Source organism: Pterocles gutturalis, unplaced genomic scaffold, assembly GCF_000699245.1.
Source record: "Pterocles gutturalis isolate BGI_N339 unplaced genomic scaffold, ASM69924v1 scaffold12733, whole genome shotgun sequence".
In the NCBI taxonomy this organism is placed as follows: domain Eukaryota; kingdom Metazoa; phylum Chordata; class Aves; order Pterocliformes; family Pteroclidae; genus Pterocles; species Pterocles gutturalis.
Genome location: NW_010123218.1, coordinates 1,551 through 15,552, shown reverse-complemented (window position 1 = coordinate 15,552; position 14,002 = coordinate 1,551). Strand labels below are relative to the sequence as shown.

Here is a 14,002-nt window from a genome sequence, read left to right as displayed (position 1 = left end):
CATACTATCACACATGAGACAAGAGGAGTATTTTGGTTTTCTTCAGAAAAGTGAGTGTGGGGTCTGAATTCTCTAGACGCGGCTTTGGTATCTCTGTTGTCTGTTCACTGAGTAAAACTTGTGGTTCTCTCTGGTTGATTTCTGCAGTCAAATACATTCCTTCCTTCTGAGGAACACACACCAAGTGCAGACTGAAGCATATTGGCACAGAAGACCAATCATTTAAGAAAACAAGTTCAGAAATCTGATTTGATCACCATTTGTGTGTACTTAACCCTGAATACTCAAACCCACAAATTTCATCATACTGCCAAATTTTAAACTAAAAAAACAAAGCTAACAACTAAACAAAACTACTACTCTGAACATTTCCGAGATTTACCGTCCATTAACCCCAACATGCAGACTTTAGATCTGGTTAGGCAGTCACTTCCCTTATGTTAAAAACTTTCAGACAGTAAAACAGAAAATTTACGCTGTTATATTTATTCAGTTTGGGAAATTATGGGGGTTTTATTATTTTCAAAAACTGGTTGTTTGCATATAATTTTAGCACTCACATGAAAATTTTTCAAACTGTTTTACTCGGTAATATAAATTTGGCAATTCAGATTAAGACTTGAAATGAACTTGTGCCACCTAGTGGCGACTAACATGTTTTAGCCAAAGCTCGAGGATTGGCTAATAAATTCTTTGTCATGCAGTATTTTGCTATCCAGTTTTGTTTAGCAAAATAAGATGACTCTATAGTCCTATATCTATGTTTGTCTTTTTGTAAATCTGAATTATTAATGTGAAAAAAATCACACTTTCTGTAGTGATTGCCTTCGTAAGTATATTCTTCACTATAAAATGTTAATCTTTAGTATAAAAATCAGCCATAGAGTAGTTAGAGACATTTCATTCATATTTTGGAGCAAACAGTGAGTCTTGATCTCATAGCATCAGCTAGATGCTATCAAACCTGCTTAGGGTTTGCCTTATCCATGTGTAGAAAGTGGTATTCTTTTTACTAGGAAGATGCCTTTGAGTCAATACAAACTCTCTGCCTCCTGCTTTCCTTCTCATTGTGGACGTGGCTATGTTCCTATAAAAGTGACACACTAGTATAGCCAGTCCCTAATAAGGGGAAGAATGGCACATTTAGTTTAGCTTAACTATGGGTACCTGAGAAGTTTAACCAATGAAAATGAAACCCTAGTGGGAGAAAAAAAATATGATGATGTGAAAACAGGACAGTCTCACAGCAACTTTCTAGTATGAGAGCATAAAATGACATCCTGCCCCATAGGTTATAAGTGTATGCACTGCACAGTGTCACACAGTATGCGCCATTTAAAAAAGGCTCCACTTGTCGTCTCTTTTCTTTCTTTTTACTGCATGAGCAAATCCATGGTCATTTTGCCCATTCTTAGCTTCTTGCAAAGATATAAGGAGTAATCTCCTACACTATACCCTGGCTGTGTTAAGACAAAGCTACCTTTGTAGGTAGCAGAAAAAGATCTGCAGAATTAGACATGATGTTTTAAAGTATAGGGCAGAAAGGAATCTGGATTTAAACAGTTAAATAAAAAGGAAATTTTATTGTACTGTTACCCAGACCGGTGTACGTGCCATGATACATACGTGCTGCACCATTTCTAGTCAGCCTCAGTTGACTCCAAGAGAAAAATTCCAACCTTTCTGCTAGAAAATCCTACTGAAAGGCAGGGTGCTACATGTCAGGAATACATAACTGGAAGAACTAAAGAAAAATGTTTGAGATTTTCTGAGTGCTGCACTATATTGCCAAGTTAGTAGTATGGGCTGAAAAGGTGCCTGTGAAACATCAAATTGCAGTTCAACCAGAGAGATTAATGAAAAAAACATTGTTAAGATGTTTAATCAAACTGCAGCAATGGGGAATATCATTCCACACAAACATATGTTTTAGTTAACTAAGATAACACTAGGGTTATGTAAGACACTATCACTCATTGTAAACATGAACAGCTCTCTGAGATACAGAACCTGCTTTGTTAGATTTCGTGTCACTGTGTCTTTTCCAATTCACAAGTGCAGAGTTTTATTCCCATCACAGGAGTGACGCACTCTTTTTATTTCTTTTTTTAAAGCATCTCCTGAACAAGTGCATCCAATCCTTTCTGATTGTTTTAATTTGTTCTTCAATTGTAAAGAGGAGAAATGTCTCTGTATGTCCCATTTGGGGAGCAGGCTACGTAATGGCCAGAGCTATATTTTTATCAGCTCTTCTGCACTGGTGAATGGATTCTAGAGATGTATGAATTTGGTGTACGTGAATTCTGTTTGGCCAGTCCAAAGTATGCCAGTCATACACTGAGACCTAGGATCAGGGATGTTAACCTCTCTAGTCTGCAACTAATACTAATCATATGAGACCTTACTCCCTCCAAGTTCTTTAAAATTTGTGAGGTTATCCAGTACTCACTGAATACTTCTTAAGTGTTTCTGCCCTGTTGTTCATCAGAGAACAGATGAAGCTTACTGATCAGACCTAGACAAGGCGTTGCAGTGGAATTTGTAATTTCCATCATTATGATTCAGGCTACAGGGTTATATTGCCATCAAAAAGGTATCACTTCTTCAAACAGTAAGTTCAAGTCCATTTGAAATCTTGAGCTTATCATTTCCTTTCCTAAATGCTTGTATCTCATTTCTTGTAAGCTTGGGTTATAGTGAGGAAAAGTGGTACACAGTCTTTTTACTCATCTGAAAATGAGGAAGATCTGCTGAAGTTGTACCCTTCTGTGGGCTGACTTTGTATTCCTCATTATGTAACAGCAACTACACAAACTCTGTCCAACACTTGACTGTTTGTAGAAAGAGAGAAAGAGAGAAAGAGAGAAAGAAGGAGAGAAGGAAGGAAGGAAGGAAGGAAGGAAGGAAGGAAGGAAGGAAGGAAGAAAGAAAGAAAATGGAGCTGCCATGCTTCATTGGATAGCTTGGAGTAAAAGCTGCACCTGTGTGGCTTTACCTAATTTTGACTACAGGAAAGGTTTCAGTGTTTTAAGTGAGGGGTGTGCTGTGGGATATTCAAGGCTTGGGTTCAGATATTCTCATCACTTTTTGGTGCACAGTTGAGCTGCTCCCCACTGGAGCAGAGGACAATTGATAGTCCTATCAAAGCTTTCAAAAAGCAAAGGAGTCCCAGAGCGATGCGCTCTCTTCTAGATGTCATTTTCTGAACACTTTACATTTCTATCAAGAAGATTATTTAAAGTGTAAAGTGACAAAAGGTATAATTTGAAACTGTGATTCTATCGTTCCTAAGTATTTGAGAACTTTCCTTCCAGTATCCTGGAAACTGCCACTGAAGACTCAGCATCTCAATCCCTTTCTTAGGTAGTCACCATATTTTTAAACTTTTTTTCCTCACTCGAATTTTGGACTGTTGGCCAAGAACTTTTAACCTGAGGCTTCCATAAAATCCATGCAAAGTTGCAATTTGTACCTCTTCCCTTTGTACCTTTATCTGTCTAGCAACAGGTATTAATGTCAGTCCATATTGCTTTGTATCCAGTCAGCTAATTTATTCCAATTACCTTTTGGAATGTAAAATTACCTCCCTTTTAAAGTATAAATATAGTTAACATAGGAAGCAAGAATACAGCCAGGAAGATATCCAGTGGGACTGTAATTGCTTCTTAGTATTAATACTCAATGGGTCATATTTATTAGCAATAAGATAAGAAACCCTAAGTATTCTTGATGTGTTGTGAAGTAATACAGGATCTATGAAATTCACAAACTAAAATTACCGCGGTCTCAGTAAGTATAATTCCATTTTATTTGTTTTTGCTTTGCAAGAGATAGTTAACATTTTTGACGAACATAAGCATTTCCCAATACATTGTGCCATAGTCTAGGTAAAGACTGTCCTAAGTGTTCACAGTGAAACAACCAGCCTGTCACTTGAGAGGTTTAGGATTGAGTTCCAATCTTAGTGGATTTTTTCAGGCTAGTGAATGGCCTGTGTGTGAAATGGAGTGACACAGGTCTTGGAACTATAGTTCTTAACTTGCAGACCTGACAAGGTGCACCAGGCTAAAAAACAAAACTAGAGATGAAGATCTTGCTTTATTCCATTCATTTGCTGTTGAGATTGGCAGAGCAGTTTGGTCCCTGAACTATCTCAGAACCGTCTCAGGGCTCTTGTGGCTTGCCCCAAAAACAAATGGCTTTTCAACACTGTTCCACAAGACTAAGTGGTTCAGGTCAGAAATATGACCCTTACCATCCCTAATGCCACCATGCTCACTTCAGTAGGCCAGAATCTTGTTGATTGTTGGCCTCCTAATTCAGGGTTTGCTGTAAAATCTGTGTAGTGAAACTTTTCTGTTTCATCCAACTGGGCAGATCATTTCATTATGATCTAAAGGACTGTACCACCCTGCAAAATGCAGCTTCCAAGTGATAAAACTTCTCTTGCACCCAATGATTCACTCTTGGTCATTTCCAAAGATCTGTTTCTCTTTACTTGAAAACCACAACTGTTTCAGGCAGGAATTTATGCTACTGAAAGCTTCAGTTATTAAAAAGAAGAATTATATACTCAAATATTTGTAAAATAGCCCTATCCAGTGTTTTGCAAGTACAATACACCCTTATTTCCTATTTGAGCTGAGCAAACTCATGTTGATGTTTGAATTTCTGATTTTAAAACACGCTCTTAGGAGGGTAAGGTCATGCATGAGTAGAGTAAAATTTCTACACTGAGAAAGAAAATAGACTAAACTGCAGAAATAAGTTCTGTAGTTCCCTGTTCCTGACAGCTGACAGACAGAAGAGAGCAAATTATAAATTCTCTCATCTGTACTCTGTGCCAAACTCATCCTTCAGCCAAGGAGCTCCAGAACAAATCATGTTTCTGATGGGGTGGTTTGTGTACTCCATAGTATTCCTCTGACAAAGAGTAAAGGCAGAAGGCTTGTATTTGAACCAGATGTTCAAGTACAGTAAGAATTAGGTCATTTTGTCCCTCCTCAGAGAAGACAGAGAGGCCTACCTGGTCCGTAATGTTTGTCCATGATGTTACACAAGCCTATTAAAATAATTATATTTTACCCCAGTTTCTTCCAAGTGGAGTCACTCTATAACATCCACAAGAGAAACAGGGAAGTGTTTTCAGTCTTAATCCAGAGTTTCTCTATGGCCTAGATATGGACAGAGATAACTTGGAGAGGGAGGAAGGACAGATTAAAGAGAAATCCTTATGACTACTTGTGTTACAAGGCAGATTTGAAAAGACCATGTAAATTTAATATCTGCAGAATAAGATTTGTGCATGACCCATTCCAGTTAATTCTCTCAGACCAAATACTCTGAAATATTTGCAATAACTTTTTATGCTTTAGCGGTGTATGTTTCATTTGGCCTGCATATTTACTCAAGCAATAACCTCCAGAATGAAATAAACTTTGTTGGATCCCTTCTTACTTTCTGATTCTCACCTGTGTGTCTCTTGCAATCGTTATGGCATGATCCCTGGGGAAAAAAATGCTTTTGAGTTCATTCACTGCTAAACTTAAAACTCTATTTGTGTGCTACAGCTTCAAACAACAATTGGCCACCCACCTGATGAAGCACCTTTTAATCCTTATGTGCTGCAAAGGAGGAGAGGTCTTCCAGGAGCAGAAAAAGGTGGGCAAACTAATTTATGTCATTAACACAATTTCCTTCTTTATGCCGGAGAACTCTCCTCAACCCATTTTTCTTTTTTGTTGCATATATTTCACACTATGTAGTGTATCAGTATAGACACTATCATAACTCAAGCCTGGTAGCTGAAACTGCCAGATGTCACTATTTGTAATAAAAGTCATTCAGCAGAAATCCCTTTTTCCATGTTGACGTGAAAGACTGTTTCTTCCTTGACTCTAAAAGCTCCATCCTTGCACTTCATAAAAAGAATTGTGCCCTTTTGCATCCACAGTGCCAAGCTGGTGCTCAGGCTTTCAGTAAAATGCAATTAAAGATGGGTGCCTAAGAATGAACTACATATAAGGCAGCATTCTGTGTGAAGAATTGTCTGAGGTAACTAATGGGAAGTACTAAGGAGAAGGGCCAGCCTTTAACTCTCCTTCTGTCAAGGAACCTCCTGGTTTCACATTACACATATGCTCAATAGTTAAAGCATGTCACCAGGTGGAGTTCCTCTCTTTTGAGGTGTTCTAAAGTGCCTGTAGCTGGACTGCATGTGGTTTATTTGTAATACCCTCTTAAGTCAAACACACTGCTGATCTTGAACATAGAAAGGGTGAATATAGTAACTGTGGCAGCCAAAATGTCTCACATATTATCTAATTTTTTCATTGATTCAGCTGCAGGTGGTCAGAGAGAGGCCTTACCCATGGATACTGAGGTCTATGAAAGTCCATATGCTGATCCAGATGAAATGAAACCAAAAAATGTCACTCTTGACAGGAATTTGTTAACCTTGGAGGAAGGAGAACTTGGCTCTGGCAACTTTGGTACTGTAAAGAAAGGGTTCTATAAGATGAAAAAGTAAGTGTTGCCTTCTATTTTGCTGGAGTCTAGTATGTAAAAGCTCTAGCCTTTGTTTTTCAGAGCAGCAGTATTCTTTGTATGTCATTTGGGGTGACAGACTGTGCCTAAGTAATTTGGGCTAACATTCACTGGTTTCTCTCTTAGTTCATACACGCATACACTCATTTTCTATGCAGTAATTTTCTTTTCCTCTGTTTGTAGACATGTCCTTGCCTGCAGCATAGTCAGCTCCCAGCCATTATTTTTGTCTGTAGGGTGTGGAATTGCCCCTTACGATTTTCTCTCCTGTCACAGGGATAGTAGAGTAGGATAGTTTGTATAAGCAGTCATGCTACTCAGTATTTCCCATCTGTACAAACTGTCTTTGGGAAATATTGTAAAGTGCCATGGACAGCTTACCTGTAGCAATGAGATTTTCACCTAAAAGAAGTATGATAAATACCTGTTTCATGAAGCTGAAATGTTGATTTTCAAGAAGACCGAATATGTTGTGACCTCTTTTGTCATGTGACTGCAGTAGGAACAGACCCTGTTTATACTGGCAGAAGTGGGACCACCTGACTACTCATGCATTTTCATAGTAAAATGTTATCAATATGTTGCTAAAGGGCATGGGCTGATTAGGTATGCACTTTCACCACTTGAAGTTGGAGGCATTTCTTTAGACAAGGTTTTCAGAGCCAGGAAGGATTTTTCCTTTTCTAATCTTTCTATTTTTTTTTTTTTTGTTAATCTTTTTTAACACTTGAGCTCTGTTGATCTCATCAGTCACTCTTTCACTTAGTTGTATGGCTGAAGGTTGCAGAAGTAGGCTTAATTTCTCAGGATTTCAGAGCACCGCCTTGGCGCCTTGTAATGCTGCGTGTTCTAGTTTCATGCCCAAAACATCTCAGTGCTTAGCAAGGCCTCTATACCTTTTCGTGCCGGGATGAGCAAGAAAATTTTGTCCAGTACATTTGTTTTCAGGCTAATTATGACTATTTATAATTTTTTCAGATTCTTTCCGTTCTCTCTCTTTTGCTTAGCTGTCTTCTCAGAGTTCCATGGAGAGATGTTCCTGCTACAGTCGGGTTTTTTTCCCCTCTGAATGTCAGTTTTGTCTTTTCTCACAGTTTGTAGTATGTGCACAGAAACATCAGATGAAGATTGTGTGCATTTGCACACAGATTTTTCAGCAACTAATCCCAGAACTGGATTCTTTTTTGTAGGGGTGCCAAGCCAGTGGCTGTAAAAATTCTTAAGAATGAGAGCAATGATCCAGCCATAAAGGATGAATTACTGAGAGAAGCTAATGTAATGCAACAGCTGGATAACCCATATATTGTCCGAATGATAGGTATATGTGAAGCTGAGGCCTGGATGTTAGTAATGGAAATGGCTGAACTTGGTCCGTTGAACAAATTTTTGCAAAAAAATAGGTATGTAAGCCTTGATTCCATTTCATAGGATTTATCCAAAGGGGAAAAAAGATAGAGGGTCCCTTTTTATTTCATTAAGGGAAATTTTAAATTGACATATTGTTAATATAATTAATGATAGTAGTTACTCTTCACTGGGAAATTATTATCTTGTACATGTCTCCTAAATATCAAATATTTCTGCTAAAATAGTGCATTTTGAATAAATGAAAGAATATTCACTTGTCCTTCTATCAGCCTTTTATTGATACAATCACATATCATCTTGCTGAGGACATTCTTATGCTGCCTGGTCTGACTAAAGCTTAGCTAAACATAAATGGATCAGGTTCTTAGTATGCTGTGGGGAAGTTCATAGCAAAGATTTATATTTGAACTCCATGAAAAGTCATGAAAATGAACTCCTGACCTCTTAAAAATTCAATTATGTTTTTCAGACATGTCACGGAGAAGAATATAACAGAGCTGGTACATCAGGTTTCCATGGGGATGAAATACCTGGAGGAGAATAACTTTGTTCACAGGGATCTGGCTGCAAGGAACGTGCTATTAGTCACCCAACATTATGCCAAAATTAGTGACTTCGGACTTTCTAAAGCTCTTAATGCTGATGAAAATTACTATAAGGTAAGGTTTGCACAAGACATGAAAGCCATATAGTAGCATAGCTTAATAAGGTTATTTTCAGTTGAAGTGCAGTTGTTTTTAAAATTTGAAAATCAGAAATAACACGTACCATCCATTCTTTTATAGCCTGATAGTAGGTCACTGATTTTCAGAAGGTGTGATCAATATGAAGATACATGTAGGGAGGAAAAAGCTAGTCCTTTCTTTTATTTGCTTACTTCTTTCATTTACTTTTGGTAAACTTGTCATTAGAAGGTTGAAATTTCTGGCGGAAATGAAATACCTCCTTATGTAAAAGGGGGAAAGTGTCTTTGTTGCACATATGAACTTTTGGGCACTTATAGTTCTCACCATGTCTGAGGAAAGTTTAGGCTAGCACAGTGTATTATTGACTAACAGAACAGAATTTGGGGAAGTTTTTGAAAAAATACTATTGGTAAATAATCTTTTGATCTAAGCAGAATTTATTTAGCTTAGTTTTAAATTCATTGGATCTCTGTACAGCTAAAGGGACTGAAATAACTGCCACATTTAACAAGGTGAAAATATCCATGGGAGACAAAGGCTCTAATCATGTCTGCTCCTTTTTTTCTATTCTATTCTATTTCTCTTGTGGTTCAAATTGTTTCTTCCTTTTGCCTCTTCAATTTCATCAGCTGTTTAGAAAAACAGACCATGAAGTTGCAGAGGAAGAGCAAGCACATACTCCCTTCTGGTGACCTTCCTATGGGAATAGTAACTGCTGCCAGAAAAGGCAGTAACATCTTAAATCACTGCACTAGCCTAGCCAGAGCTGCTTGTCAGGGGTTTGAGAATCGGTATGAAAGGCCTATTCCCTTTACAACTCCACAAAGTACAGATCTTTCACTACATCTAGCACTGTGCTTGGATAGCTTGATGCTTGCATTGTCGTAACACGGTGTTATGGCATAATTTAATCAAACAGCAGTTTGCCACAAGGCAGTCACTGTGCTTTGAAATGGAACATCAAGTAATAATGAGACTCAGTGTAGCTGGGTGTATATCTCTTACCCTCTGTGGAGAGCCTAGATGAAAAATCTTACTTTTAAAGAGCAACTTTAAATTAAATGCCACTAGAAACATGACTCCAGGTCATTTAGCTAAGCTCTGCTTTACCATAGATTTTATTTCAGTGCATTATTTTGAAAGTGGAAGATTAGGAACAGTTTTGTAACACTTTTAATGAAGACAGCTGTATCAGAAATGTTACAGTACTTACTACAAATGTGTGCACATCTAAGTTAACTTGGTATATATGAATTCTGATGTTGTTTACTACTTACCACTACCTCTAGCTTGCCTTTTTCCCTATCTGTTATGACTTATTTTAGGCACAAAGTCATGGAAAGTGGCCAGTCAAGTGGTACGCTCCAGAATGCATGAATTTCTATAAATTTTCTAGCAAAAGTGATGTCTGGAGCTTTGGGGTTTTAATGTGGGAAGCTTTCTCTTATGGGCAAAAACCATATAAGGTGAGTAGTCGCTTTTTCTTTTTTTCTGTAAAAATTCAGAGCAAATTTGAACCAATGCCTTTTCCTATCTAAAAAGAGTTATTGCAGGCCAAAGCAAACCTTATCGCTCCATCTTTTGCAAGAAATTAGTCAAAGGATAGCCCTAAAATCAACTCCAGGCCTCTGTTTGTTTCATGCTAGCATGTTTGCTGTAGTGATTTGCAACTCAGATGACTGTTCTGGTCTCCCTGTTCCAGGGAATGAAAGGTGGTGAAGTTGCACAGATGATTGAAAGAGGAGAACGAATGGAACGTCCTGAAGTCTGTCCAACAGAAGTCTATGACCTAATGAAATTGTGTTGGACATACAGGTGAGTGTGATGTGATGCTGTCTCTTTTTTTTTTTTTTCCCTGGCTTTTTTTCATATTTTAGTCTACTTAGTTAATAGCCAGAAAGTGGGTGGTGAAATTGTATTTCAAAATACATAATTTCAGCTGGTATTTAGCTTACAAACTACTTCCAAACTAAAGAGTCAGTTGCACTTTCAACTGAAAACTATTTGAGTTATTGAGCATCCTACAAGAAGCTGATTTTGCACAGCTTATTTTGCTGCAACAGTAATATACAAAAAATAGGGTACCATAAAAAAGAAGTCATTCAACAAAAAAGGTAAGTCTGATGTATTTTTAAAAGGAAGTTTGAAATTAAGCAAATATTTTTGTTTCATTTTGGATTGTATTTTGTTTAATTTTCATTTCCAAGACTTTTTCTTTACTGAAATTTCAAAGTAATATTGCCAAGTTACTCATTCTATTTCTCAATAATTAATCGTTTGACCTATTTTTCTCTTCTCTCATTTCTGAATCTACTAATTTTGGATCCAATACTGACTTCCTATTAGTGAGAGCACCATAACAGTTCTAGAGTTCATGGGATCATTTTTTGTTATGATTAATAAGCCTATCATAAAGCATGCAGCTTTTTATGTTTGTATTCAAATATCTTTAATATTGGAAAGAAGAAAAAAATTATAAAAGAATGCTCAAGTCACGAAGCATAACTATCTCAATATGTAATGTTTTGTTGTAAGGGCTTGTTGTCAGTTTAATTCTGTTCACCCAAATCAATTAAGAGTTGCAGAAAGACAGTACAGCTATACAGTGTATGTGTAGGCTCCTTTCAGTGGTCCTAAGCCACTCTGTATGACTGTAGTACCCATTACAAGGCAGATATGGCACTGAAAATATTCTTTTCTCTAGATTATTACTGAAGTAAATGAAGTAGAAAATGAAATGCAACTGATTTACCATTTCTTTCTTGTAGTACCTTCACCAACCACAAAGCAACAGTCATGATAGTAAATCCACTGACTAGATGCTCTGTAGTTGACATTTGCCACTTGACATGCATTTTGTAGCATCATTTTTGTAGCCTTAAGATATTGTGAGACACTTTAAATGAGATATCACTGAGATAAAGTCCCAAGCATTACCAGGCCCACACACCTTTACAGCTTTCTCCTTCCTATGCGGTGATACTTGTTGTCTTTCCACAGTGTTGATGACCGACCAGGATTTGTTGCAGTAGAGATGAGATTGCGTAACTACTATTATGACATTTCCCATTAACAGCATGAAGAACAGCAGCTTCCTTGCCTCCAGCCAGAACCCTCTGAGAAGCAGTTCAGTTTCCCAAACCAAGCAACTTGGATTTTTGTACTGCCACTTTCACCCTGCAAAGCTCAGAGCTAAGCCTTCTGTCTGTAGGGTTGCTTTTCTTGCCTCCTTCACAATATCCAGCCCCAAAATAGAGTGTTGAAAGTGGAGAGGCCCCAAAGTGAGCAGCCAGGACATCAGAGCAGATGCCTATACTTTTGCTATGTTTCATTTTATGTACAGTTTTATTGGAATTACATTTTGCAGTCATTTAAAACCTTTTTAATGTCTTTCAGCCCTCTTCCTCTCTTGTATTTTAATGTGGTTTGGAATTTAGATTCTTGTTATTAGTATTCTTAGCCCTCATATGCATTAAGAGTTGTTCCAGCCTTCTGCCTCCCCAAGGAAGAATAGCATAAATATTTCTCACTGTGAAGGAAATTCACTGTGAAAGTGTGTCAGTTGCTTTGACTGAGACAAAATTCTATTCTTCTCAGTAGTAATGGGGGCACAGGGGAGCTGGGAGATGTTAGTATTTCTAACATCATCGTCTCCTTTAAATGTGACCAACTTCTCTCATTCCTCATCTTATGTGGAAACCTAGCTGCCACTCAAGGAGTTGTATTTTTCCTGGTAAAACCTGGGAACTCAGGGGCTTACTCTCCTCTTGGAACAAAACATGTCAACCCCTAAGACAATGATTCTGGGTTTTAACATAAACTCAGTCACTGCATTTCTGAAAAGACAAAAATGTGAAAGGTGAAAGGTGACAGAGCAGCACCTTTCTTTCTCTGTGGTGTTTCAGCCTTCTCCAGAGATATCTTTTCCATGTATCTCTTTCAGTATACCAAAGCTGCTTGTGTTGTGTTTTGAACCTTACCACCTCTAAAGCTAAATTTCACCCCTAGCTCGAATATTTTAAAAAACAGACATATGGATATCAAGTTTACTTTGTCTGCTCCTGAATGTTAATATGTGTTCTGTTATTAACACCCATGAGCTTCTCAGGAAAAGATACTCTTTTGTAATGCACCATCCATCTCCATTAATGTGTAAGTATAACAATGGTATTAACAAATTATGTAATCAACCTCTGATTCTACTTTTACCCTTATGCTTTGTTTGTCCAATCTCATTTTAAATATTATAGATATCAAAATTTATATCACTTATTTCTCACAAGCAGCTACTTTACTGGCATTTACATGTATCTCAGGAGTCTACATACATTGCGTCTAGAGATTTTAGAAGAATATAAAGAATAAGATTTAGAGTTAGATATATTTATTGCATACAGCTAGTTAGAACATACGTGTTTAATTGTGTGAACAGAGTGTTCTCAGAGATGCAATGATTTTTTTTTTCTTTAGCAAAGAAACTGTATGGACAATTACAGTGAGAAAGTATGAAATAATTTTCATAAAAGAGATTACTATTAACAAATGTAGGAGTTACTGTTTTCTTTTCTTTTTACTGAGTTTATAGTCTATTTTTCAACAAATACCTGGTGTTTCTTGGTAGTTTAACCTTGAGTGTCCAGTGCAAGACTCTTCAGAAAGCACCTGCTACTAAAAGACACTGAGTACAATAGAACATGTTTCAAATGTGACTGAACATGACTTATACTGAAGATGATTTATTTTTTGTTTTGTTTTTAAGAAACATTTTTCTACAAGAACAGCTTGTGTAGAAATTAGCCATAGTTATGTGTGGGTGTTTTGTTGCTTTAATCCTGTTGCAGAAAAATTGTTAGCTCTACATGTGCAATTAGTACATTCATGGGGATATTAGTTATAAACAAATCGCAAAAATCTCTGCTAACCAGCAAGTGACAGTACTCACTTTCCCTGAGAGACGGATATCTCTATATATATCTCTTTGAAAGTGTTATCTGATACAACAAAACTGGTGGAATATTTCATGCCCTCTCTTCTGAGTTAATGTCACTTTCTGGTGTTACTTGATTATTTTCGACTTCACTATTATGTAATGAAAGTTTACAATGAGAATATAAAGTATTGTGAAATAAATGGATTGGTTTTTAAAACTGAAATTAAATACACTTTTACAAAATGTGTTGTTTTAACAAGAATACTTTAATATTTAAGTGCTTCCTAAAAAATGCTGATGCTGTGCAGAGCGTGTATATTTGCTGAATTACTGTGATTGTTGTGGAAGACTGAGATTCCTCTATTTACACTGAAAGGTACCTGACATAACAGATAAGCCCACTGAAGCCTGGGCTGCTTTTGGAGCTATTCAGGATTAGCAGGAAAATGTCCCAAAATAGGTATGGTGTTAT

The 14,002-nt window shown here is 37.1% G+C and overlaps 1 protein-coding gene across 2 annotated transcripts in view; it reads left to right on the top strand.

Annotated features, from left to right (window-relative positions):
* Positions 1-11,673, top strand: part of SYK (spleen tyrosine kinase) — a 31,021-nt gene extending 19,348 nt beyond the window's left edge. For both annotated transcript variants that reach the window (XM_010077822.1, XM_010077823.1), the window contains 7 exons: positions 5,571-5,661; positions 6,348-6,525; positions 7,737-7,946; positions 8,384-8,573; positions 9,926-10,066; positions 10,303-10,415; positions 11,601-11,673. In XM_010077822.1, the coding sequence (XP_010076124.1) occupies positions 5,571-5,661; positions 6,348-6,525; positions 7,737-7,946; positions 8,384-8,573; positions 9,926-10,066; positions 10,303-10,415; positions 11,601-11,673 (996 nt within the window). The remainder of the gene's footprint in view (positions 1-5,570; positions 5,662-6,347; positions 6,526-7,736; positions 7,947-8,383; positions 8,574-9,925; positions 10,067-10,302; positions 10,416-11,600) is intronic.
* The last annotated feature ends 2,329 nt before the right edge of the window (positions 11,674-14,002 follow it).